The following is a 26,461-nucleotide window of genomic DNA, read 5'->3' as shown; positions in this document are numbered from 1 at the left end:
AATTACAATGCCAAACAGTTTAAGTGTTACCTTTTTGATACGTTTTCACAATTATTGTTACCATGTATTATTTATGTATCTTTTGCAACCTCATGTAAGCCCACAAATAGCCCTATTGTCCATGGAATCTTTGAGCAATGAGACGTTTGTCATTTTCCAATAACTGACGGTTATCATCTAATGTTACAATCTTATGTCCCATCAGTGAAATCGTAGGTTTGGCCTCTATTCAGCAGTGCTGCCAAGTGCTCAACAGGCTGCAGCAGCATTGTGTTCCCTAAACTCTACTCAGGCGTGTGATAATGAATTCAGACCCTAACCTCAGTTATTTATTCAAGCATGCTAAATAGTGTTAATTAGAATTTAATGGCTATTTGTCATGAGGAAGCACACGGGCACTGGGTTGTCGAGCACTGCCTGTATACCTAACCGGGAGCCTGAAGCTGGCTGGCTGGCTGGCTGGGGAGGGAGGGAGGGAGGGAGAGGGAGCGGGAGAGAGAGAGAGAGAGAGAACACGAGAGAGATAGAGATAGAGAGAGAGAACAGCACTTTACAGTAGCAGCTCTTTGCCACAAACAACAGCTGGGATAGACATGGCTTTTTTAGTAACATTTTAGAGGAAGGGTTTTTATCATTCCCATGTTAGTCTCTCTCAAATATCTTCAATATGGACCACAGATGCTGGTGGTTACTTACCGATAAGGGAATATACTTTAGAGTATGTCTGTAATGCGTTTTTGGATTACTTCATCGCCTACATAAACTCACTAATGCCGCTCATTTCATTTAAAAACTACTTGAGCAATTTCTCCCCACTCTCACTCTTGATATGCGTCATCAGAGGAAAAAAGTCTATGTTGAAATCCTGGTCCTGTGCCATAGTCCTGTTCCATATTATACACTCACATTCCCTCCTCCCCCATTAGATGTGGCCATTAGGCGTCATGCTAAAGCAGGAGAGGAGGCCTGATAGCCTTCCTCCTCACTTAGCTCAGTGCAAGGTCTGTTGTCAGAGCTAAGCTATAGAGCAGACCCCTGTACCCTCTCTGCCCCTCACTGGGCTGTCATTTGTCAATGTAAAACTCACTACCACTGACCCTGCCTATGTCTGTAGTGAACCTCAGCACTGACGTATGTGCCCGTTGCTAGGTAGGGAGAAGTCCGGGCAGTATACTGTAGGTATTGAGTGAGATTTTATATCAAATGGCAGATTAAGCAGGTTACTATATAAAGACGTGCATTCTGCTGTCTCCCTGGAGCTGCAAAGCAAACTATTATCAAAACAAAAACATCTTGAGGGTGTGTGGGTATTCCATGTGGAAGGTGACAACTGAGCGATTTAGCACATTTGATGGAGAGATCACTCTCCTCCCCTGTTCCCCAGACCTCTCTTTTGCACAATTTTTCTTTGGCTGTGGAAATTGATTTTAATTGTGTGTTAAAATGGGATTTAATAAATTAGAAGATGTTAATGAGTATGTCCAATCCACAGAAGACCCGATGGCGCTACTCATTATTTACCTTTGCCCCCCTCCACCCTAGCCTGGTTGCAAGTCTGTCTCTGCTCTTTTGCCAACTCCTTATTGAATTGTCATGCGAATTGACAATTTCGCCCTCTACAAATCACTGTCCCATATCACAGAGTCAGAGCACATTCATACAAAATGTTCTGTATTCTACATATTACATCCTGTTTGTGTGGGATTCAATACATGTCCAGTGGACATGTGAACCAGACCCAAGTGCTCTTTCTACTCTGTGTTGAGAAGAAAAGAACATACCCAGCACACCAAAATTGGTTTTGTGAAAGTTCTGTCACACCCTGACCTTAGAGAGCTTTTTGTCTCTATTTTGGGTTTGGTCAGGGTGTGATTTGGGTGGACATTCTATGTTCTATTTTCTATGTTTTTGTATTTCTTTGTTTTGGCCGGGTATGGTTCTCAATCAGGGACAGCTGTCTATCGTTGTCTCTGATTGGGAACCATACTTAGGTAGCCCTTTTCCCTCCTTTCTGTGTGGGAAGTTAACTTTGTTTGTGGCACTAATGCCCTGTAAGCTTCACGGTTGTTTTTCGTTTGTTGTTTTGTTGGCGACATTTTGAAATAAAAAGGAAAATGTCCACGCTCACCACGCTGCACCTTGGTCTTCTTCCAGCAACGGCCGTGACAAGTCCCAGAACAATCGTTAGGCGCAGCAAATGTTCTCATACCATAAAAACTGTCCAGTTGTGCTGATGAGTATAGAATGTTGGTATAAAATATTTGTTCTATGCAACCTTTGTGAATATCAAAATGAGGAAAATGGTGACGGAGCTGCCTGAAGAGTCAGATCACAGTAAGGGTCCAGGACGGTGGAGAGACAGACAGAGAGAGAATGAGGGTGAGCAGATTTCCTGAAGAGAGCTGCATTTTATTATAAGGAGATTACTGTATGTTCCTGATTAAAAGGGATTTACAGTATATCTATGGGTTCTGAGTAGCCCAGATGTAGAGGGTCCGGACATTATCCTTCAGGGGTGCTGAGTTCCCCCCTAATGGCTCTAAGGGAATAGCATGTGAGGAGTTCTTGCTGGGCCAATTCTAGATTTTTGTACCACAGTATGATCAAGGCCAGGGTTTCTAACAACAGAAAAATGTACTGAGAACTCCCATGTACCATCCATACAAACATTGTTTTTTTTCTCACTTTTTGTAGTCTTTACTATGGTAAACTCCATTATAAAGAAGAGACTGTGAGTGTCAATCCCATTGAAACAATAACATAATACAAAGTGCATCTCCCAAAGCTCTTCACATATTAATGAGCTCTATTTATATGAATCTATCTTTATTTGTTTGCAAATCTTCTCCAACTTCTTGTTTTACATCTGATGATAGGGACCAACAAAAGTCATACGGATATACTGAATATACAGTACCAGTCAAAAGTTTGGACACACCTAAGGTTTTTCTTTATTTTACTATTTTCTACATGGTGTAGTAATAGTGAAGACATCACAACTATGAAATAACACATGGAATCATGTAGTAACCAAAAAAGTGTTAAACAAATCAAAAATATATTTTATATTTGAGATTCTTCAAAGTAGCCACCCTTTGCCTTGATGACAGCTTTGCACACTTGTGCCATTCTCTCAACCACCTTCATGAGGTAGTCACCTGGAATGCATTTCAATTAACAGGTGTGCCTTGTTAAAAGTTAATTTGTGGAATTTCTTTCCTTCTTAATGTGGTTTGACCCAATCAGTTGGCAACATCAACTGTTCAGGTGGTATACAGGAGATAGCCCTATTTGGTAAAAGACTAAGTCCATATTATGGCAAGAACAGCTCAAATAAGCAAAGAGAAACTACAGTCCATCATTACTTTAAGACATGAAGGTCAGTCAATCTGGAAAATTTTCTTAATGTGCAGTCGCAAAAAACATCAAGTGCTGTGATGAAACTGGCACTCATGAGGACCGTCACAGGAAAGGAAGACCCAGAGTTACCTCTGCTGCAGAGGATAAGTTCATTAGAGTTACAAGCCTCAGAAATCGGCAATTAAGTACACCTCAGATTGTAGCCCAAATAAATGCTTCACAGAGTTCAAGTAACAGACACATCTCAACATCAACTGTTCAGAAGAGACTGCGTGAATCAGGCCTTCATGGTCAAATTGCTGAAAAGAAACCACTACTAAAGGACATCAATAAGAAGAAGAGACTAGCTTGGGCCAAGAATTACAAGCAATGGACATTAGACCGGTGGAAATCTGTCCCTTGGTCTGATGAGTACAAATTTGCGATTTTTGGTTCCAATTGCCGTGTGTTTGTGAGACGCAGAGTAGGTGAACAGATTATCTCCGCATGTGTGGTTCCCACCGTGAAATATGGAGGAGAAGGTGTAATTGTGCGTGGGTGGTTTACTGGTAACACTGTCAGTGAGTTATTTAGAATTCAAGGCACACTTAACCAGCATGGCTACCACAGCATTCTGCAGCGGACGATCATTTGTTTTTCAACAGGACATTGACGCAAAACACACCTCCATGCTGTGTAAGGGCTATTTGACCAAGAAGGAGAGTGATGGAGTGCTGCATCAGATGACCTGGCCTCCACAATCACCCGACCACAACCCAATTGAGATGGTTTGGGATGAGTTGGACCGCTGAGTGAAGGAAAAGCAGCCAACAAGTGCTCAGCATATGCGGGAACTCCTTCAAGACTGTTGGAAAAGCATTCCAGGTGAAGCTGGTTGAGAGAATGCCAAGATTGTGCAAAGCTGTCATCAAGGCAAAGGGTGGCTACTTTGAAGAATCTAAAATCTAAAATATATTTTTGATTTGTTTAACACTTAACACTTTTATTACATGATTCCATATGTGTTATTTCATAGTTTTGATGTCTTCACTATTGTTCTACAATGTAGAAAATAGTCAAAATAAAGAAAAACCCTTGAATGAGAAGGTGTGTCCAAACGCTTGATTGTGTAAATGAGGTATTGAATGTATAGAGTAATTAGATTTAAAGGAAATCACTCAGAATACATTACAGAATAGTGTAAATATGTCAGGTGTTTGGTTAATGCCCCTATTTGCAGTCATTATCAATTAGTCATTAGGACATAGTTAGTATTTACATTTTCATCATCAGAGTGTCCCAAATGGCATCCTATTCTCTATATTGTGCACTACTTTTGACCAGGGACCATATGGCGTGTCTCCATACACTCGGCTGTAAACAAATGTAGTCCAATGAAATGAACCAGGGTGAACCCCTGAAAACCCATTTTCAGTAAGTATTAGCTGTGACAAGCTCCAAACCCAACAATGCAGTAATTAATGTAGGACTAAAACTAACATAAGGTAGACCAAAAACACACAATAAATAAAAATAAGAAATAAGAAGAACACGAGAAAGTAAGTAAGCATACTATATATATGGTCAGTCAGTTCTAGTAGCCTATTTACAATGTGCAGTGATACTGGAGTTATAGAGGTAGATACTGTATGTATAGAGGTAAGGTGACTAGGCATTAGGATATATGGAAAACAGAGTAGCAGCAGCGTATATGATGATTGTATGTGAGTGGGTGTGTGTAGAGTCAGTATAAATGTATGTGCATATTATGTGTGTGTGTGAGTAATTGATGAAGCGGGTGTTTGTGCGTGTGTGTTGGAGTATCAGTGTGAGTGTGTAGGGTCCTGTGAGTGTGCATAGAGACAGTGCAAAAAGTAAATTCAAGGGTCCTGTCGTGAAAGGTGCTGGCCTAGCCGGTGGTTGAGCATAGACTAACCTACCCCCCCCCCCCCCCCATTTTATGACTCTAATAGAGAACTCCAACGGTTGAGACACCCATCCCTCAATGAGATATTAACAGTGAAAACATTTGACCTGATGGAGTCCTGTAAGAAATGAAAAGCTCATTAATTCCTGTGTAGCGATGAGGAGAAGCGGGCCGTAGGAGAGAGAGAGAGAGAGACGGAGAGAGTGAAAACAGTGAGGGCAGAGAAGGTGCCATGGTAATGGAAGCCATGAACTCAGCGTTTCAACATCCAGTATGGTACTCTGCAAATGTCCTCTGGAAGTAGATAATATAGGGAGGGATGGAGGGATGAGGGGATGAAAAGAGCTGAGATCAAACATAAGCAGCCTGGTGTTGTTGTGTTGTGGAGTAAAGGCTCTTAGATTCTCAGACACTGGCTCTCTGTGTGTAGGGACGGGAACGCTCACATAACTCAATTAGGTGACATTTTTCTCTCCCATTGCAGTTCTCTGGAAGTTAGCGCAATGCAACGATTTACTTTGTCACTTTCACTTGTCATTGATCTTGTTTGAATTCAATAGTACTTAAAGGAAGAATCGTTGGTTGTCTGAAAGTCATTTCTAATGAACATTATTGACTTTATCTGGCATTACTTTATTAACACTGATCTTAGAAGAACAGAGCTTGAGGGATCTCTCTAAATACTCCCTCTTTCTAGTCCTGAAGATTGGGAATTTGAGGAACTCACTGGCATTCATACTTTTCACATGATATCTGTGGAATACTAAAGATTGATTCAATATCTCAGGTATTGGGTGTTGTTGAGTGTTGTTGAGGGACAGTAGCCTACCTAGATATGGAGCCACCCTCTCCATTGTTTTATGGTTCATAGAGAATATGAGCTGGCTAACCTCTGAACTCAATTGGTTTGCTTCAGAGCCTTATATTTCTTTATATGAGCCACCTTCAATTCCTCAAAATAGGGTTCTGGTTTGCTTGATTTGTGCTCTGTAACACTGGAGGCCAATGGAGTCTCTCTGCCCAAGGCCCTACAAGCTAATGCAATTGTTCTGCTGCCGTTTATAGACAGACAATGCACTTGAAGCTGAAAGGAAAAACCTATAGATTCACATAATTAATTTGTTCTTGAATAATGACATGATGCCGTACATAGACGTTTCTCCCGACATAGAAATGTATCTGTTTTTCTCTTTCTACCCCTCAGCCGCTTCCCGCCAGCACAGTGCCTCCCACTGGCGGATGCAGGACATTGCACAGGAGTCTGTTGACAGCTCAGATGAGGAGTTTTTCGATGCCAGAGGTTAGTTTCATTTTTTCATTTGATAACACCCGGAGAGCTTAGTTCAACTCTCTCTCTTTCCTGTCTTTCTTCCTCTCTCATCTTCCCCTTATCTCTCTTCCTTTGTGAGCACCCCGAAAAGTGCCTTATCCTATCACATGGGTCAGGTTGGGCTTACATGCCTGCCAGGCTGATATATTCTCAGGCTTCCTCACAGGTCTTTTGAACAGTGAAAGGGGAAATCATTTGAACTGTAATGCTAGAATCACACATCACCAGGGAATTTGCATGCAGCTTGGGATGTGGTCAGGGGAGCTATTTAACGTGGGTCAATGATTTCTGTTTTGATTGATTGGAGAGAAGTCTATCTCCAGGCTAAGAGAGAGGCTGATTGCTAATGCTAAACCCCCGGTGGGAAGATAGAGGCGAAGGAAGGTGTCTCAGTTGTATAACAGTAATGGTTGCTGATCACTGTTGAGTGGATTCCCTACAGGAACACCGTACAAACAGGTGTGTTGTTGATCTTAACACCAGGCTTTCACACAGTAGGCGCATGGTGAAAATCGTAGGTGGTCTGGAACTATTGTTCCTGTCTGGAATGGAGAGCATCTGTTGCATGTTGCTTGTATGCTCTGTCCTGGCAGCTTTGTCCAACCAAATGTCTTTGTCCTTGTTAACTAATTTCCCTCTAGATCAATACATCTCCAGTCCTTAGTTGTACCTATGTAGTGCACTATATAGGGAATATGGCATCATTTGGAACACCTCCATGGAACCTGAGGAAGATAAATCCTGTCCTGGATGCAACCCAAGACACTCTATATACCTCTTGTGGAAACGCTAAGGACAAATGTAATCAGTGCTTATGCCGGTTTATCATTTCTAAGCACAGAGGATATTTCTCCCGGTGAGGTCATCCTGACAGTCTCCATCTGCTGTGTCTGTAGTCTAAGAATAGCCCTGTGATTAAGCAGATAATCATCATTAGAGGTGGTAGTTAAAGTGTAAAATATGATAAGCGCTTAGGAAGGGAGAGGCTTTACAGGAAGGGAAATCCTCATGGAGCATTACACATACACACACACGCACACACGCACACACGCACACACACACACACACACACATACACACACACACACACACACACACACACACACACACACACACACACACACACACACACACACACACACACACACACACACACACACACACACACACATACGGAACACCACGTCATCACATCAGTAGCATGGGCCTTTGACCGTATTTTAATATAACAGCCAGGGAAATGCGTCATCATGCATGCCTTGTTTATGATCAATCATGTATATGGTTGTATCTGTCGTTTAGGAATAGTGGTAGCATTATTCAGCAGGTTTCAGCAGGTTTGTTCCTATAAAGGATTCTATGTTCCCAGGGAGTATAGATAAGCTGTCACGCCCACTGGGGTAACTGAAAATGTTAATTACGCAGATTCTTTGCTTCAAGCGCTTTTCTTTTAGAGAGATGGATAAGGGAGATTACGTCAAACCAATTCTACAGTATCTTAACACATTGCATCCAAATGTATTATTAACTTGCCTAGTTAAAGGTAAACCCCCCCCCAAAAAACGTCACATTTCTGTCATCTTGTGTAACACAATGACCAAAATAGCAGCACATTATTCAGATAAACACTTCAGATTTATCTAGCCTCAACACAGTTCCACTTCTCCTGGTGTACACTGCACAGCTTGCCTCAGTGACAGACAACAGAGACCACACTCCTAGTGTCAAGGCTCAGAAGAAGACCCAGATGCAGACAGTTTCGAAGTAACAAAAGTTTATTACAAAAACAGGGGGGCAGGCAAACGACAGGTCAAGGACAGGCAGAGGTCGGTAGTCCAGAGCAGAGTCCGAAAGGTACAGAACGGCAGGCAGGCTCAGGGTTAGGGCAGGCAGAATGGTCAAAAACCGGTAAAGCTGGAGACAGACAGGAGCCCGTCACCATCTTGGAGGGCGGTCCAAGTGATTAGCCAAGCAAGGGAAGTTTGCAACGTAAGCCCCTCAGCCCTCGTTTTTAGTCAAGTTTGCGAGTGTACAATTATGTTCACTTCGGGGCCTGAAACTCCCCATAATTCAATTTGCGACGATTGTACATCCGCTAAGAAAAGTCAGCCTAAAATTAAAACATCAACGTCAATATATGGAGTCTGTCACGGCCGTCAAAGGAAGAAGTGGACCAAGGTGCAGGGTGGTGAGCGTACATTTTTCCTTTATTTAAAATGACGCCAACAAAACAATAAACCATATACAAAACGAACGTGAAGCTTAAGGGCTATGTGCCACTAACAAAAGTCAACTACCCACAACGAAAGGAGGAAAAAAGGGCTACCTAAGTATGGTTCCCAATCAGAGACAACGATAGACAGCTGTCCCTGATTGAGAACCATACCCAGTGAGTTCTGGGCCATCTCGCCCACTCCCCTGGCCGGTCCTGGCAATACGACCGCAGAAACCTACCCACCTCCTGGTTCACTCTCTCCACCTGCCCATTACTCTCGGGGTGATACCCGGAAGTCAGGCTGACCGTGACCCCCAGACGCTCCATGAACGCCCTCCACACTCGGGACGTGAACTGGGGGCCCCGATCAGAAACGATATCCTCCGGCACCCCGTAGTGCCGGAAGACGTGAGTGAATAAGGCCTCCGCAGTCTGTAGGGCAGTAGGGATACCGGGCAACGGGAGGAGACGGCAGGACTTAGAAAACCGATCCACAATTACCAGAACCGTAGTGTTTCCCTGAGAGGGGGGAAGATCGGTCAGGAAGTCTACAGACAGATGAGACCATGGCCGTTGTGGAATGGGGAGGGGTTGCAACTTCCCTCGAGGAAGGTGCCTAGGAGCCTTACTCTGAGCGCATACCGAACAGGAGGAGACATAAACCCTAACGTCTCGAGCTAAGGTAGGCCACCAATACCTCCCCCGAAGGCTCCCCACTGTCCTCGTCACCCCAGGGTGACCCGAGGAGGGTAGGACATGAGCCCACCGAATCAGTCGGTCCCGAACACCAAGCGGTACGTACTTACGGCCCGCCGGACACTGAGGAGGCGCGGGTTCCGTCCGTAGCGCCCTCTCGATGTCCGAGTCCACCTCCCATACCACTGGCGCGATCAGCCTCGAGGCGGGGATGATGGGAGTGGGTTCAGTGGTCCTATCCTCCGTGTCGTAAAGGCGGGACAGTGCGTCTGCCTTTACGTTTTTGGAACCGGGTCTATAGGACAACGTGAACCGAAACCGGGTAAAAAACATGGCCCACCTTGCCTGACGTGGGTTCAGTCTCCGAGCTGCCCGAATATACTCCAGATTCTGGTGGTCGGTCCAGATGAGAAAAGGGTGCTTAGCCCCCTCAAGCCAGTGTCTCCACACCTTCAGAGCCCTGACCACCGCTAACAACTCCCGATCCCCCACATCATAGTTACGCTCCGCTGCACTGAGCTTACTAGAGAAGAAAGCGCAGGGGCGGAGTTTTGGTGGCGTACCCGAGCGCTGTGATAGCACGGCACCCACCCCAGCCTCGGACGCGTCCACCTCCACTATGAATGCTAAAGAGGGATCCGGATGCGCCAAAACACGGGAGCATCCGTGAACAGAGCCTTCAACCTGTTGAAAGCTCCGTCCGCCGGCGCTGACCACCGCAACCTCACCGGACCCCCCCTCAGCAGTGAGGTAATGGGAGCCGCTACCTGGCCAAAACCCCGGATAAATCTCCGGTAGTAGTTGGCAAAACCCAAAAACCGCTGCACCTCTTTTACCGTGGTCGGAGTCGGCCAATTACGCACGGCCTTTATGCGGTCACTCTCCACCACCACCCCCGAGGTGGAAATGCGATAACCCAGGAAGGAGACGGCTTGTTTGGAAAACACACACTTCTCAGCCTTGACGTATAAGTCATGCTCCAGCAGTCTGCCAAGCACTTTGCGTACCAGAGATACATACGCGGCGTGAGTAGTTGAGTAGATCAGAATGTCATCGATATACACAACTACCCCCTGCCCGTGCAGGTCCCTGAGAATGTCGTCTACAAAGGATTGGAACACGGCTGGAGCATTCTTTAACCCATACGGCATGACGCAGTACTCATAGTGGCCCGATGTGGTACTAAATGCGGTTTTCCACTCGTCTCCTTTCCGAATACGCACCAGACTGTACGCGCTCCTGAGGTCCAGTTTTGTAAAGAACTGCGCTCCGTGAAATGATTCCACCGCCGAAGCGATGAGAGGTAGTGGGTAACTAAACCCCACCGTGATGGCATTTAGACCTCTATAATCAATACACGGACGCAAACCTCCCTCCTTTTTCTTCACAAAAAAGAAACTCGAGGAGACGGGTGAGATGGAGGGCCGAATGTACCCCTGTCCCAGAGATTCCGTGACATATGTCTCCATAGCCAACGTCTCCTCTTGGGACAAAGGGTACACGTGACTCTTAGGAAGCGCAGCGTTAACCTGGAGATCTATCGCACAATCCCTACCCGGTCGATGTGGTGGTAATTTCGTCGCTTTCTTTTTACAGAAAGCGATTGCCAAATCGGCATACTCGGGGGGAATGCGCACCGTGGAACCCTGGTCTGGACTCTCCACCGACGTGGCACCAATGGAAACTCCCAGACACCTTCCAGAACACTCCTCTGACCACCCCTGGAGAACCCCCTGTCTCCACGAAATATTGGGATTGTGCCGGGCCAACCAGGGAATACCCAGCACCACTGGAAACGCAGGCGAATCAATAATGTATAGACTGATACGTTCCCTATGATTCCCCTGCGTCACCATGTCCAGGGGAACTGTGGCCTCCCTGACCACCCCTGACCCTAATGGCCGGCTATCTAGGGAGTGAACGGGAAAGGGAGAATCTATCGGCACAAGCGGAACGCCCAACTTAAGGGCGAGTCCGCGATCCATAAAGTTCCCAGCTGCACCTGAATCGACTAGTGCCCTATGCTGGGAAGAGGGGAAAAAATAAAGGAAAAAAATTGAGACAAACATGTGACCAACAGGGGGTTCTGAGTGAGTTTGGTGCTGACTCACCTGGGGTGATCGAGAAGCGTTCCGCCTGACATCTCGACTCCCAGACAGACCCCCCCAGCACCGATCGACCGTGTGTCCTCTCCGACCACAGCTGGTACAGGGGGGGCCTCCTCCTCCGGTACCCCTAGGCGCGGCCCCTCCCAACTCCATCGGGATGGGAGCCGGGACGCTGGGTGGTGGAACGCACAGGACCCTCTCCGAACGCCCGCGGGCAGCCAGCAGATTATCCAGTCGGATGGACATGTCAATAAGCTCATCAAGAGAAAGCGCGATGTCCCGACACGCTAGCTCCCTGCGGACGTCCTCCCGGAGAGTACACCGGTAGTGGTCAATAAGGGCCCTGTCGTTCCACCCTGATCCCGCGGCCAAGGTCCGGAACTCCAGCGCGAAATCCTGTGCGCTCCTCTTCTCCTGCCTGAGATGAAATAGTCTCTCACCCGCCGCTCGGCCGTCTGTGGGGTGGTCAAACACGGCACGAAAACGACGGGTAAACTCCGGGTAGTGCTCCTTCGCGGAGTCCGGGCCATTCCAGACTGCGTTGGCCCACTCCAGAGCACGACCCGTTAGGCAGGAGACGAGGACACTCACCCTCTCCGCTCCCGAGGGAGTGGGGCGAACAGTGGCCAGGTATAGCTCCAGTTGGAGTAAAAACCCCTGACAACCTGCCGCTGTTCCATCATAATCCCTCGGGAGCGTAAGACGGAGCGCGCTGGAGCCGGGGGATGGAGAGTCCTGGGGGGGGGGAGCCGAAGGTGGAGAGAGGAGCCCACTCCTCTCCCATCGCTCCATTCTCTCTATCATTTGGTCCATGGCTGATCCGATCCGATGGAGGACGGTGGTGTGGTGGAGAACCCGTTCCTCCATCGATGGGAGAGGGTTAGCTGCTGCTCCTGCTGACTCCATTTGTAAGGTGCGGGATTCTGTAACGCTCTAGGTGTCGGGGGGTGTGAAATCAGACGCAGGAACAGCAGAGCTTCAATACGGTGATTTTAATTCCCAACCGGCAAACCAAAATGTCCAACACGGACTTACTGGGTGTCATAAACACCTGTCTACAAACACGGAGACAAAACCAGTACATAATACACGAACCACTCCCGAAATCCAAAGTAACAGACGAACAATCCCGCACAAAGAAGCAGACAGGCTGGCTGACTAATAAAGCCACACTAATTACCAATTCCCTCAAACCAGGTGATACAAATAAACACATAAGGAGGGGGAGGAAAAAGAGTCAGTAGCAGCTAGTAGGCCGGTGACGACGACCGCCGAGCGCCACCCGAACGGGAAGGAGAGCCTGCCTCGGTTGAAGTCGTGACATTCAGTAAAAGTGAAAATCACCCAGTAAAATACTACTTGAGTAAAAGTCTAAAAGTATTTGGTTTAACTATACTTAAGTATCAAAAGTAAATGTAGGTGCTAAAATATACTTAAGTATCAAAAGTAAAAGTACGAATAATAAAAGATTACTTATATTAAGCAAACCAGACGGCACAATTTTCTTGTTTTTTAAATTTACGGATAGCCAGGGTCACACTCCAATACTTAGATATCATTTACAAACAAAGGATTTGTGTTTAGTGAGTCTGCCAAATCAGTGGCAGTAGGGATGACAAGGAATGTTCTTTCCTGCTAAGCATTCAAAATGTAACGAGTACTTTTGGGTGTCAGGGAAAATGTATGGAGTAAAAGTACATAATTTTCTTTAGGAAGGTAGTGAAGTAAAAGTAAAAGTTGTGAAAAATATAAATAGTAAAGTAAAGTACAGATATCCCCAAAAACTACTTTTAAGTACTTTACACTACTGAATATATTGTCTCTGATATACTAAAGAGATGACACATAGGCTCTGTCCAAAATGGCACCCTAGTCACTATATAGTGCACTACTTTTGACCAGAGCCATATGGGCTCTGGTCAAAAGTAGTGCACTATGTAGGGAATAGGGTGCCATTTGGGACATATCTGTGGACTCACTGAAGAGGCTGCCTATCCGGCTCTCTTCTGGAGGTGTTTGGCTGCACCTTAGAGACTATATGTTCATATCATTATTTCCATTCTACCAAGTGGTAAATTTACGCAAGCTGGCTCCAGTCTGGGAAGGTGAGTAAACACTGTGACTCAGTCAACACCGTCAACAGACAGCATTCAGTCAGTCACAGCCGTCACAGAGCTGTGATACCGTCACACTGTCACACAGACAGACACAATGTGTCGCCTTCTGACCCAGTAGTCACTGCCGTGGGTTGGTCGAAGACAACACAGACCACTGCGAATATACAACGCACTCCAGTGAGCTCCAGCTCTCTCTAGAATGGAAGCTGTCATATTCTCCAATACTAGCAGTGACCCTCTAATAGCTGTCATTTGTGAGGCCATGACAATACTAATGAGAACAGCCTCAGCAACAGGGCATTTGTCATTTGACCAACCCACGGCAGTGACTCCTGGAGTATATATATTTGTCTTGAAGATTTGGTGTGTCTATCTCTGCCACCATTGTTTTCTAATCAGGTGGCGTCACTCCTACATGACGCTCGTCCCTCAGATGGAGACGTCATGCTTTCGGACGTAAGACAATGTCTCTGCCACAGTGTTCTCAGACGAGGCTGCTCTACTGAGAGAAGATTGGAATGAGATTGGAAGGGGTAGATTCAGTAATAATTTTTCAAGAGCACTATATTTTCTAGTTGGCTCGATATCTGCAGTGCAAGATTTATCACTATCTGAGTAGACCTGAGTATATATAGTGCCCCTGATGACAGCAAACAAATGCAAGTTAATATATTTATATTATTCATGAAGTATGAATCAGTTTTAGTCTAGGTTTATTAACTTATCTGTCATTTTGCCTGGATTCAATTAACTGAGTATTCTCACTGTAGCACAGCGTTGACTAATTCTCATTCCATTTCCTTTTTATATGATCATGCAGTTTGATAGGACCTAGCATGAATATGAATAGAAACAATGTGTTAGAGTATGTCAAGCCCTAGTTAAATAAAGGTTACACAATCAAGACAGTGTCAATCAACATGTCCTATGATATACTGTACATCAATTATTATGGGGCTGCTTCATTTGATATGCCTTCAATAAGATGTGGATTCTCCCAGGTAATGCTTTGCCTTTGCATGGCTGTGCCTGCCACTGTTGTGACTTAGCATGCTGTTCATGCTTACTAGGTCTCACCTCATCCCTTTAATGTATCTTAAGGAATCAACAAAGGTTTAGAGGCTCTGTGCTTGGCTCTCAGCATTATGGAGATGGATGGAGTAATAGACTTCGCTTTGATAGATGGAGAGATGCACCTTTTCCACCCTTTGCACACCAGACAGCTTCCATCTCCATACAACCCCCCCCCCCCCCCCCCCCCTCCTTTTACCAATGACTCTGTATATTTCACAAGCCATCAGTTGTATCCACTAGAGTGAGGAAAATCTCCCATCATTCTGAGTGAGTGCTCTCCATTCCAGGCGGACCATACAGGCAAGCCTATGCCAGCTCAACTGTCACCATGCTTATTGACGTGTGGTGTTGACAAATTTATTCTGCGTTAATCCTGATTTGTTATCGGATTACATGAATTTGAATAATGAGTTGAATTTGTCAGACTGGGCCTAATACAGATCATATTTACTGTTGGGTTTAAGCCGCTCCCCTGATTTAAATTGGTAATAAATGGCTGCTGGAGACAGATTGCTTTTCCTATTATCGTAGGCTACCACTGCAGCCACTCATTGTAGACCCATTACTAATGTATTACCATGGCACTGTACTCAAACACTTCTTGTACTTTGAAATTAATGTGGCTGCATTTTGTCGGAATATATTGTAACAGCACTAGTGATGGGAGGCTTGGGCTTTCAGAATGTATCTTGAGGCATTTACTTGAAATTTAAATACAGCCAACAGACACCATGCCACTGGTTTTCCATGTAATTGTTTGTTGTCACTTGACCCATGCTGGTAATGACTTACTGGAGTCATACACTGCTGAAAATGGAAAACAAGCGTAAGCAAGCCAGATCTGTGCTACACTGAGGCTCACACTCCCTGATTGGAACATTCTATTTAAAACTCCTTACCTACCTCATATGTTGTTTACACATTTACCTGGTTGTGCAGTGTAACCTGCTATTAGTGAGGGCAGCAATTTGATCTCATGCATTTAGAGCCAACAACAGGGAAAGAGGTTTTTCAGCCTACATAGTGATTTGGCTGACTGTCTCTTCAATTCCAGTCTTTCACGTATCTTAACTCTCTCCTGCTTGACAAGCATGCCTTGAAAGTGGGATAAAAAATGTGAATTGTGGATGTCACATAGATGTGCCCTGAGTAGACACGGTGCCATCTGTAGAAAGAAATGTTTTTAGCAGGATCCATTCCTCATGTATACTAATCAGAAATATAAACGCAACTGTATGTAATGTTTCATGAGCTGAAATAAAAGATCCCACAAATTTTCCATACACACAAAAAGCTTATTTCTCTCAAATTTTGTGAGCAAATTTGTTTACATCCCTGTTAGTGAGCATTTCTCCTTTGCCAAGATAACCCATCCACCTGACAGGTGTGGCATATCAAGAAGCTGATTAAACAGCTTGATCATTACACAGGTGCACCTTGTGCTGGGGACAATAAAAGACCACTCTAAAATGTGCAGTTCTGTCACACAACACATTACCACAGATGACTCAGGTTTTGAGGGAGCGTGCATTTGCCATGCTGACTGCAGGAATGTCCACCAGAGATGTTGCCAGAGAATGTAACGTTCATTTCTCTACCGTAAGTCGCTTCCAAGGTTGTTGCCGAGAATTTTTCAGTACGTCCAACCTGCCTAGGACTTCAACAAACCCGGCTCCTTCACCTGCGGGATTGTCTGAGACCAGTCACCCGGACAGCTCATGATACTGAAGAGTATTTCTGTCTGTAATATAGCCCTTTTGTAGGGAAAAACTCATTCTGATTGGCTGGGCCTTGCTCCCCAGTCGGTGGGCCTATGTCCTGCCAAGCCCACCCATGGCTGCGCCCCTGCCCATCCATGTGAAAGTCATAGATTAGGGCCTAATAAAACAAATGTATTGACTGATTTCCTTATATGAACTGTAACTCAGTAATATCATTGAAGTTGTTGCATGTTGCATTTATATTTTTGTTTATGAATGTCTTCTCTGTTGCTCCAGGCTTGGTCACAGCAGGTGTAGGCTAAGACAGTTTTTGCAGTTTTAAACAGATGAATACTTTTGCAATGTTTTACAGTCTTTGTCTTGTAAATAGTGTGCTGTGTTCTCCACACTTTCTTTTGTGCTGCAAATACTCACTTGACATTGAGTAATTAGTTGTATTGTGGATGTAAAGGAAAGTAGATAAGGTTTGTTTGTTGAATTGAGCCTGTGTGAGTCACTGTTCTAGGTCTTTTTAGTTGGTTAGCGACTTAAATGAATGTCTTTCTCTTCCTTTCCCTTCTACCTATTTATCATCTCTTCCTCCCCAAACATCTGCTCCTCTATTCATGCCAGTGGGCTACTTTCACTCCTCCTTTATGCTATCCATCTTCCACAGCCTTTATAATGTCATGTCCTGATCGACTCTAGCTCTACTTTTACACCCGTATTCAATTATACTTGCAAATCAAAGTTATGTAATGACCATTATCATATGCTGTAGCTAGGCTACAGTGGATATTGTTGTGCTGTCCTGTTTTGAACCATGATGATGTTGTTGACATAGTGATTATTGTCATCCAGAGTTTACAGTGTCTTCCTTCTCTCCCTCGCTCTCCGTCAGGTTGTTGGACGATCCTGCATCCCTCCTACTCTCTTCTTTCTCATCTAGGGCTGTCAGTTACAGGGCGATCGCATCCTTCATTCATTCCTTCCTTCCCTCTCTGAATCTGAATGAGATGCTGCTTTATTTTGGCTTTCCTTCTGATCCTCTTGGCGCTGGGCGGTGGAGGTTTTTATTTAGTCTGTGTTATTTGGTTCTGGCTGCTTGTATATTTGATCTGTTTGCATAGCTGAAATCTTCTTTCCTCTGCTCGGAGTGCCAGGCTTTCTGTTGTGTTCTCTCTACTTTAAGCATGTTTCACACCTCACAGGCGTTGTGTTCTTCCATTGTGTCTGTAAGTTGCTCTCATCAGTGCTGCTCTCTGGGAGATGAGTCAGTGCATTCTCAGGGCTTGGTTAAAACCTGCACGCTTCCCTGCCTCAACACATTTTGTGTATTTTTGCATGTGTGTGTGTTAGCATCAACAGAGACAGACAGAGAAAGAGAGGAAGATAAGGAAGATAAAGGGCTATAGAGACAGACAGTGAACAGTAGGCCTGCCAGTGTGATCATAGTGGACAGGCTTGGCAGAACAGTGTCAAAGCCACTCTGAGATGCCAGGTATGTGTGGGTGTGAGAGAAAGAGAGAGAAAGAGAAAGAGAAAGAGAAAGAGAAAGAGAAAGAGAGAGAGAGAGAGAGAGAGAGAGAGAGAGAGAGAGAGAGAGAGAGAGAGAGAGAGAGAGAGAGAGAGAGAGAGAGAGAGAGAGAGCAGTGTATTGGACATTGTGTGTCACTGTCTTTATGAGCCGGCCCATCAACGACTACCATCTGACCATGGTACTGTGACTGCAGCAGCCCAGAACAACCATCACAGCAGACAACCCCTCTGACCATGGTACTGTGACTGCAGCAGCCCAGAGTGACCATCACAGCAGACAACCACTCTGACCATGATACTGTGACTGCAGCAGTCCAGAACAACCAGCACAGCAGACAACCCCTCTGACCATGATACTGTGACTGCAGCAGCCCAGAACAACCAGCACAGCAGACAACCCCTCTGACCATGATACCGTGACTGCAGCAGCCCAGAACAACCAGCACAGCAGACAACCCCTCTTGACCATGATACTGTGACTGCAGCAGCCCAGAACAAGCATCAGGGCAGAGAACCACTCTGACCATGGTACTGTGACTGCAGCAGCCCAGAACAACCATCACAGCAGACAACCCCTCTGACCATGATACTGTGACTGCAGCAGCCCAGAACAAGCATCAGGGCAGAGAACCACTCTGACCATGATACTGTGACTGCAGCAGCCCAGAACAACCAGCACAGCAGACAACCACTCTGACCATGGTACTGTGACTGCAGCAGCCCAGAACAACCAGCACAGCAGACAACCCCTCTGACCATGATACTGTGACTGCAGCAGCCCAGAACAACCAGCACAGCAGACAACCCCTCTGACCATGATACTGTGACTGCAGCAGCCCAGAACAAGCATCAGGGCAGACAACCACTCTGACCATGGTACTGTGACTGCAGCAGCCCAGAACAAGCATCAGGGCAGACAACCACTCTGACCATGGTACTGTGACTGCAGCAGCCCAGAACAACCATCACAGCAGACAACCCCTCTGACCATGATACTGTGACTGCAGCAGCCCAGAGTGACCATCACAGCAGACAACCACTCTGACCAGGGTACTGTGACTGCAGCAGCCCAGAACAAGCATCAGGGCGGACAACCACTCTGACCAGGGTACTGTGACTGCAGCAGCCCAGAGTGACCATCACAGCAGAGAACCACTCTGACCAGGGTACTGTGACTGCAGCAGCCCAGAACAAGCATCAGGGCAGACAACCACTCTGACCATGATACTGTGACTGCAGCAGCCCAGAGTGACCATCACAGCAGACAACCACTCTGACCAGGGTACTGTGACTGCAGCAGCCCAGAGTGACCATCACAACAGACAACCACTCTGACCAGGGTACTGTGACTGCAGCAGCCCAGAGTGACCATCACAGCAGACAACCACTCTGACCAGGGTACTGTGACTGCAGCAGCCCAGAACAAGCATCAGGGCGGACAACCACTCTGACCATGGCTCATGCTCATCATTAGCACATCACGCTGTCACTTCAACTTTGCTCTGATGATGGTCCAATGGGAGTCTGTGTATCCTCTGATTGGTAGTTACATGCCATGTGTCACTGATGTAGTCTCTTTCCACAGCTGCTGTGTCTGGGTTTGACTGAACTAGAGGAAATGTAGCAAAGGACAGAAATAAACTGTATGGAAATGACTGTATTGACAGAACCAAATATAGATTTTTTTGTGGCATCCAGCCACTTTAACCCGATCTTTGTGTGTCTATGTTCTGAGATGTCCCTGTATGTGTGTGTGTGTGTGTGTGTGTGTGTGTGTCCAGTGTCCCTGTGTCTGTTCCTGCATCTGTCTGGATTTCCCCTCTCCTCTGTGTTAACCAACCCGATAATCTGTTCAGTTCTCAGCATCAACTACAGTATGTGATTGGGTTCTATAATAATGTAATGGTGGGCGGCAGGCCGAGCCGACTAGGTGTAAAGTCTGTCGATGTGCCCTTGAGTAAGGCACTTAACACTAATTGCTCCTGTGAGTCGCTCTGGATACAAACGTCTGCTAAATGACTAAAATGTAATGTAAATGTAAATCTTCTTCCCTGTGTGTCGGTGTCCCCCAACAGACAGATTGTAACCCTTCTCCCTGTGTGTCTGTGTCCCCCAACAGACAGATTGTAACCCTTCTCCCTGTGTGTCTGTGTCCCCCAACAGACAGATTGTAACCCTCCTCTCTGTGTGTCGATGTCCCCCAACAGATAGATTGTAACCCTCCTCTCTGTGTGTCTGTGTCCCCCAACAGACAGATTGTAACCCTCCTCTCTGTGTGTCTGTGTCCCACAACAGACAGATTGTAACCCTCCTCTCTGTGTGTCTGTGTACCCCAACAGACAGATTGTAACCCTCCTCACTGTGTGTCTGTGTCCCACAACAGACAGATTGTAACCCTCATCACTGTGTGTCTGTGTCCCACAACAGACAGATTGTAACCCTCCTCCCTGTGTGTCCCAGCAGATGTGCTGGAGGGGAAGAGTGCCATCCTCCTGGGGATGAGCCAGTGGAACTCCAACGACCTGGTGGAGCAGATCGAGACCCTGGGACACATGGACCAATCACAAGGCATGTTACACACAGGGTACCCTGGGACACATGGGCCAATCACAATGTATGTTACACACAGGGTACACTGTCACAAGGTATATTACACACAGGGTACCCTGGGACACATTGACCAATTACAAGGTATGTTACATACAGGGTACACTGGGACACATGGGCCAATCACAAAGTAAGTTACACACGGGGTACCCTGGGACACATGGACCAATCACAAGATACGTTACACACAGGGTACACTGAGACACATTTACCAATCACAAGATACGTTACACACATGGTACACTGGGACACATGGACCAATCACAAGATACGTTACACACATGGTACACTGGGACACATGGACCAATCACAAGATACGTTACACACAGGGTACACTGGGACACATTGACCAATCACAAGGTACATTACACACAGGGTACACTGGGACACATGGACCAATCAATCACAAGGTACGTTACACATAGTGTACCCTGGGACACATGGACCAATCACAAGGTACGTTACACATAGTGTAACCTGAGGCACATGGACCAATCGCAAGGTACGTTACACATAGTGTACCCTGAGACACATGGACCAATCGCAAGGTACGTTACACATAGTGTACCCTGAGACACATGGACCAATCACAAGGTATGTTACACACAGGGTACACATTGACCAATCACAAGGTACGTTACACATAGTGTACACTGGGACACATGGACCAATCGCAAGGTACGTTACACATAGTGTACCCTGAGACACATGGACCAATCACAAGGTACGTTACACATAGTGTACCCTGAGACACATGGACCAATCGCAAGGTACGTTACACATAGTGTACCCTGAGACACATCGACCAATCACAAGGTACGTTACACATAGTGTACCCAGGGGGCATGAGAGGGCTCTAATGCCCTCTGAACATCTGTTCAGTTCTCTCCACCTCATACTGCAGTACTGTGGAGCTGCTTGCTCACAAACAAAAACACAGAAGTTCACGCATGTATTCACACTGTTTAGTGCAGTTAAACAAAGAATTTCACACAACAAATCACAAATGAGACCTTTGAACCATCAAAATTCAAACAACTTCAAACATCCATTTATGTGTTTAATGTTTGGTTAGTTTAAAATCAGACAGACGTTGATGCTCTGCTGCATGCTCTGCTTGATTTGTAAACTCTTTGTTCTTGTCGGAATAAGTCTACTGGAAGGCAATGAGTCACTATAGTGAAAATGTGAATTTTCCTCGTTATCGGTCATAACAATCATTCAATCAATCAATCAAATGTATTGCAACAGGTCAGTACCTCAGGAGTAAATGTCAGTTGGCTTTTCATAGTCGAGCATTCAGAGGTTGAGACAGCAGGTGCGGTAGAGAGAGAGAGACAGTCGAAAACAGCACGTCCGGTGAACAGGTCAGGCTTCCCTAGCCACATGCAGAACAGTTGAAACTGGAGCAGCAGTACGACCAGGTGGACTGGGGACAGCCAGGAGTCATCAGGCCAGGTAGTCCTGAGGCATGGTCCTAGGACTCAGGTCCTCTGGGAGGGGAGGGGGAGAGAGAATTAGAGGGAGCATACTTAAATTCACACAGGACACCAGATAAGACAGGAGAATTACACCAGATATAACAGACTGACTCTAGCCCCCTGGCACATAGACTTTCGCTGCATAGATAATGGAGGCTGAGATGGGGGAGGGTGCAACCAGGAAGGATATAACCACACCCATTTTGCCAAAGCACAGCCACCACCCGCTCAGCCCAGTCAAAACTGTTCGCCGCTCTGGCACCCCAATGGTGGAACAAACTCCCTCACGACGCCAGGACAGCGGAGTCAATCACCACCTTCCGGAGACACCTGAAACCCCACCTCTTTAAGGAATACCTAGGATAGGATAAAGTAATCCTTCTGACCCCCCCCCCCCCCCCCTTAAAAGATTTAGATGCACTATTGTAAAGTGGCTGTTCCACTGGATGTCATAAGGTGAATGCACCAATTTGTAAGTCGCTCTGGATAAGAGCGTCTGCTAAATGACTTAAATGTAAATGTAAATGTAGAGTGATATCAACAGACCACCAACTTACTGAATATAGCCCACAAAGATCTCCTCCACCGCACAAGCTTGAGGGGGCGCAAAACCGGACAGGAAGATCACATCAGTGACTCAACCCACTGAAGTGACGCACCCCTCCTAGGGACGGCATAGAAGAGCACTAGAAAGCCAGTGACTCAGCCCCCGTAATAGGGTTAGAGACAGAGAATCCCAGTGGAGAGAGGGGAGCCGGCCAGGCAGAGACAGCAAGGGCGGTTCATCCACCAAGTGCCTTGCCATTCACCTTCGCACCCCTGGGCCAGACTATACTCAATCATAGGACTTACTGAAGAGATGAGTCTTCAGTAAGGACTTAAAGGTCGAGACCGAGTCTGCATCTCTCACATGGATAGGCAGACCATTCCATAAAAATTTAGCTCGATAGGAGAAAACCCTGCCTCCAGCTGTTTGCTTATAAATTCTAGGAGCAATAAGGAGGCCTGCATCTTGTGACCGTAGCGTACGTGTAGGTATGTACGGCAGGACCATATCGATTTCTCTATTTACTTTGTTCTTATGGTTTATTTTTGTTTTCTGTTTTACTTATTTTTAATTTTAATCTCAGTGCTCTGATTTGCAAACCCCAGGGATTTATTTGGTCTTAAGTAACTCCCTCTCTCTTGGTTATTGTTTGGTCTTTGAAGATTGACAGGGCTTTTTCCAGAGGCAGATACATGCATGCCTAGTGGAAGCAGCTACTGTAATACCTTCTCTGAAAATTCCCTCTCTCCATCACTCTACTTCCCTTTATTCAGACTGACTATGTTTGACATCAACTGTATTTAATCTTAAATCACATTAATGAAATATTGGTTAGTGTTAAATGTAATTGAATGTGTTTTTCAAATGTAAATGAAGAAATTAAAACTTGATCTTATACAGACAAGTGATTTGACTAATTAGCTACTTCACTGTACTGCAGACTCATGCAAATGACTGTATTTAATGTAGATTCATGTTTTATTTTGTCTCAGCGCACAGGTAGATCATCAGAACATTTTGACTGAACCAACAGCCATATTATACTTCAGAAATCCCACAGCCTTGATCGTGAGACACATCAATGGCAGAAATACAGCACAATGCTTTGTTAGTTCAGGGAGGACAGTGTTTTTTTATATTAAAGAATTGCACAGTTTAGAGACTGTGCAACAACAACAGCAGCTCACATCAGATAACTCACTGAGCCACACAGTTACTCAGCCCTGTCTCTGAAGGCCGGATCCGATATAGCACCCTATTCCCTATGTAGTGCACTACTTTTGACCAGAGCCCTATTGCCCCTGGTGTATTACAAAGGAAATAGGTTGGTTTTTGGGACACGGATTGAGTGTTTACCCCAACAGCCAATGTAAAACCAGCTGAACTTCCCTATTGGACAAGACAATGGGGAATTAAGAACAGGGGGTCTTAAGCAGGCCTGACAGAGTGATGAAGAAGCAATCACTGGGCCATGCATCATGCCTGCTAGTGTCTCCCTCTCTTTCTCCCATGCTACCCTATAGAAATCACCTAATTTCCGGCTGGCCACAGTCCCTGTGCACACTTCTCTTGCCAAAATATACACATCAAACATCTCCAAACCATGTGTTTGGAGGGATGAGGGGTATCAACGTGAACTCTTTGGGGATTGTTTCTTATGCTTTCTGAGAGTTTTTTCGAGACATACACTGTACAACCATCACTAATACTAATTACATCACATTAACTAAACATGATAAATCAAAGGATATGAATCTTGTCAGCACTTAGACCTGACATTAGTGAGTGAGCGTTGAAGTCTGAGAAAGGATCAAAGTCAGATAGTCCACATTTACAGACATTGCAATCTCTTGGTTTTCTCATTGGTTTTCTCTTCTCTAAGGCTTCACTGAGAAACCATTAATTGCCAGCTCAAGGTTTACTGATTGATCTCTGACTGCATTGTACTCAGAGAACATTTCTTGGCTGGCTATAACATTATCAAATGCAATACCTGTCACGAACGTTGTTGTAAGAATCGGACCAAAATGCAGCGTGGTTTGGGTTCATCATCTTTATTATGTGAACCGGCAAAAAAACAATAAAAACCAAAACAAACGTGAAGCAATGCAGTGCTCAAGGCAACTGTACACAAACACGATCCCACAACCAACAGGTGGGAAAAAGCTGCCTAAGTATGATCCCCAATCAGAAACAACGATAGACAGCTGCCTCTGATTGGGAACCATACCAGGCCAACCTAGAAATAAAGAAACTAGAATGCCCACCCTAGTCACACCCCGACCTAACCCAAAATAGAGAATAAAGGATCTCTAAGGTCAGGGCGTGACAATACCAGGCAGGAAAACATATCTTTCCTTTTTTTTTTTTTTCATATCCAAATCTTTCCATATCTACAGCAGTGTGCTACAGTAGCTTATCAGGTAAGGATCATGCATGAGGTCCTACAGATTGAAGTAGATCGTTTTAATTGCTGGGTTTCTGGGGTCTGAGCGATGGTGGTGGAATGCCCACCTGTAGAGATGAAAGACCTTAATTTAAAGATGTTCAGTCAAACACTGTTACAAAAAGTGGGTGTGAAATGTCACTGGTTCTACTTATGGCACTGTACTGTAGTGATCTGTACAGCACCAGAGTGGCCTCATGGTTAGGTCATTCTAGAATGGAACCCATCTCGGCTATTCCATTACAAAAGCTGTTTGAAATGTTACTGTACATTCTGCAGTACTGTAGTGTGGCTTTAAAAGCATGCAGGTAATCTACTGTACCAGCATCCAATTTTCATCCTCCATGATTTGACAAACAACATGCCTTTGTCCATGTACTGGACGGTGGGTTGCGTCCCAAAATGGCACCCTATTACCTATAAAGTGCAGTACCTTTAACCAGGGCCCATATAGGGCTCTGCTCAAAAGTAGTGCACTCTATAGGGAATAGGGTGCCATTTGAGTTGCAGATGTGACTTTGATAGGAAAGCAACAGGTGCTGTCATAGCCATCAATGGCTGTACAGTAATTGCTGTAACCACTCCATGTAATCATCCCTGTGATATTGTGTTACACACTCAGCCCCCTAAGTGAATTTGATGGGTGGTCCCTCACGATTTATAATTTACGCTAATTTAATAGTTTTTTAGGCTAATTGTGTGTTGGGTACAACTATGTGTGTTTGCATGGTAGGGACTCCAGACAATCACAGCTTGCAAAGGGAAACCAGCCATGTCGCGGACACCGACGTCTTGCTCCCGGACAAGCAAAACACCTTCTTCGCCCGCTTTGAGGATAAGACAGTGCAACCGACGCAGGCCGCTCCTGAGGACTGTGAGCTCTCGTTCTCCGTGGCCAACGTGAGTAAGACATTTATGCGTGTTAACCCTCGCAAGGCTGCCGGCCCAGACAGCATCCCTACCCACGTCCTCAGAGCATGCGCAGACCAGCTGGCTGGAGTGTTTACGGACATATTCAATCTCTCCTTATCCCAGTCTGCTGTCCCCACTTGCTTCAAGATGTCCACCATTGTTCCTGTACCCAAGAAAGCGAAAGTAACTGAACTAATTGACTGTCGCCCCATAGCACTCACTTCTGTCATCATTAAGTGCTTTGAGAGGCTAGTTAAGGATCGTATCACCTCCACCTTACCCGACACCCTAGACCCACTGCAATTTGCATACCGCCGCAATAGATCCACGGATGATGCAATCGCCATCACACTGCACACAGACGTATCCCATCTGGACAAGAAGAATACATTGAATACAACTCAGCCTTCAACACCATAGTAC

The 26,461-nt window shown here is 45.7% G+C and overlaps 1 protein-coding gene across 1 annotated transcript in view; it reads left to right on the top strand.

Annotated features, from left to right (window-relative positions):
• Positions 1-26,461, top strand: part of LOC120028360 (membrane-associated phosphatidylinositol transfer protein 3-like) — a 146,391-nt gene that overhangs the window by 28,110 nt on the left and 91,820 nt on the right. Inside the window, exons 2-3 of the mRNA XM_038973579.1 lie at positions 6,471-6,566; positions 20,509-20,613. Of these exons, the coding sequence (XP_038829507.1) occupies positions 6,471-6,566; positions 20,509-20,613 (201 nt within the window). The remainder of the gene's footprint in view (positions 1-6,470; positions 6,567-20,508; positions 20,614-26,461) is intronic.

The sequence above is a fragment of the Salvelinus namaycush genome, chromosome 34, assembly GCF_016432855.1.
Source record: "Salvelinus namaycush isolate Seneca chromosome 34, SaNama_1.0, whole genome shotgun sequence".
Lineage (NCBI taxonomy): Eukaryota > Metazoa > Chordata > Actinopteri > Salmoniformes > Salmonidae > Salvelinus > Salvelinus namaycush.
This window is presented reverse-complemented; position numbering and strand designations above follow the sequence as displayed.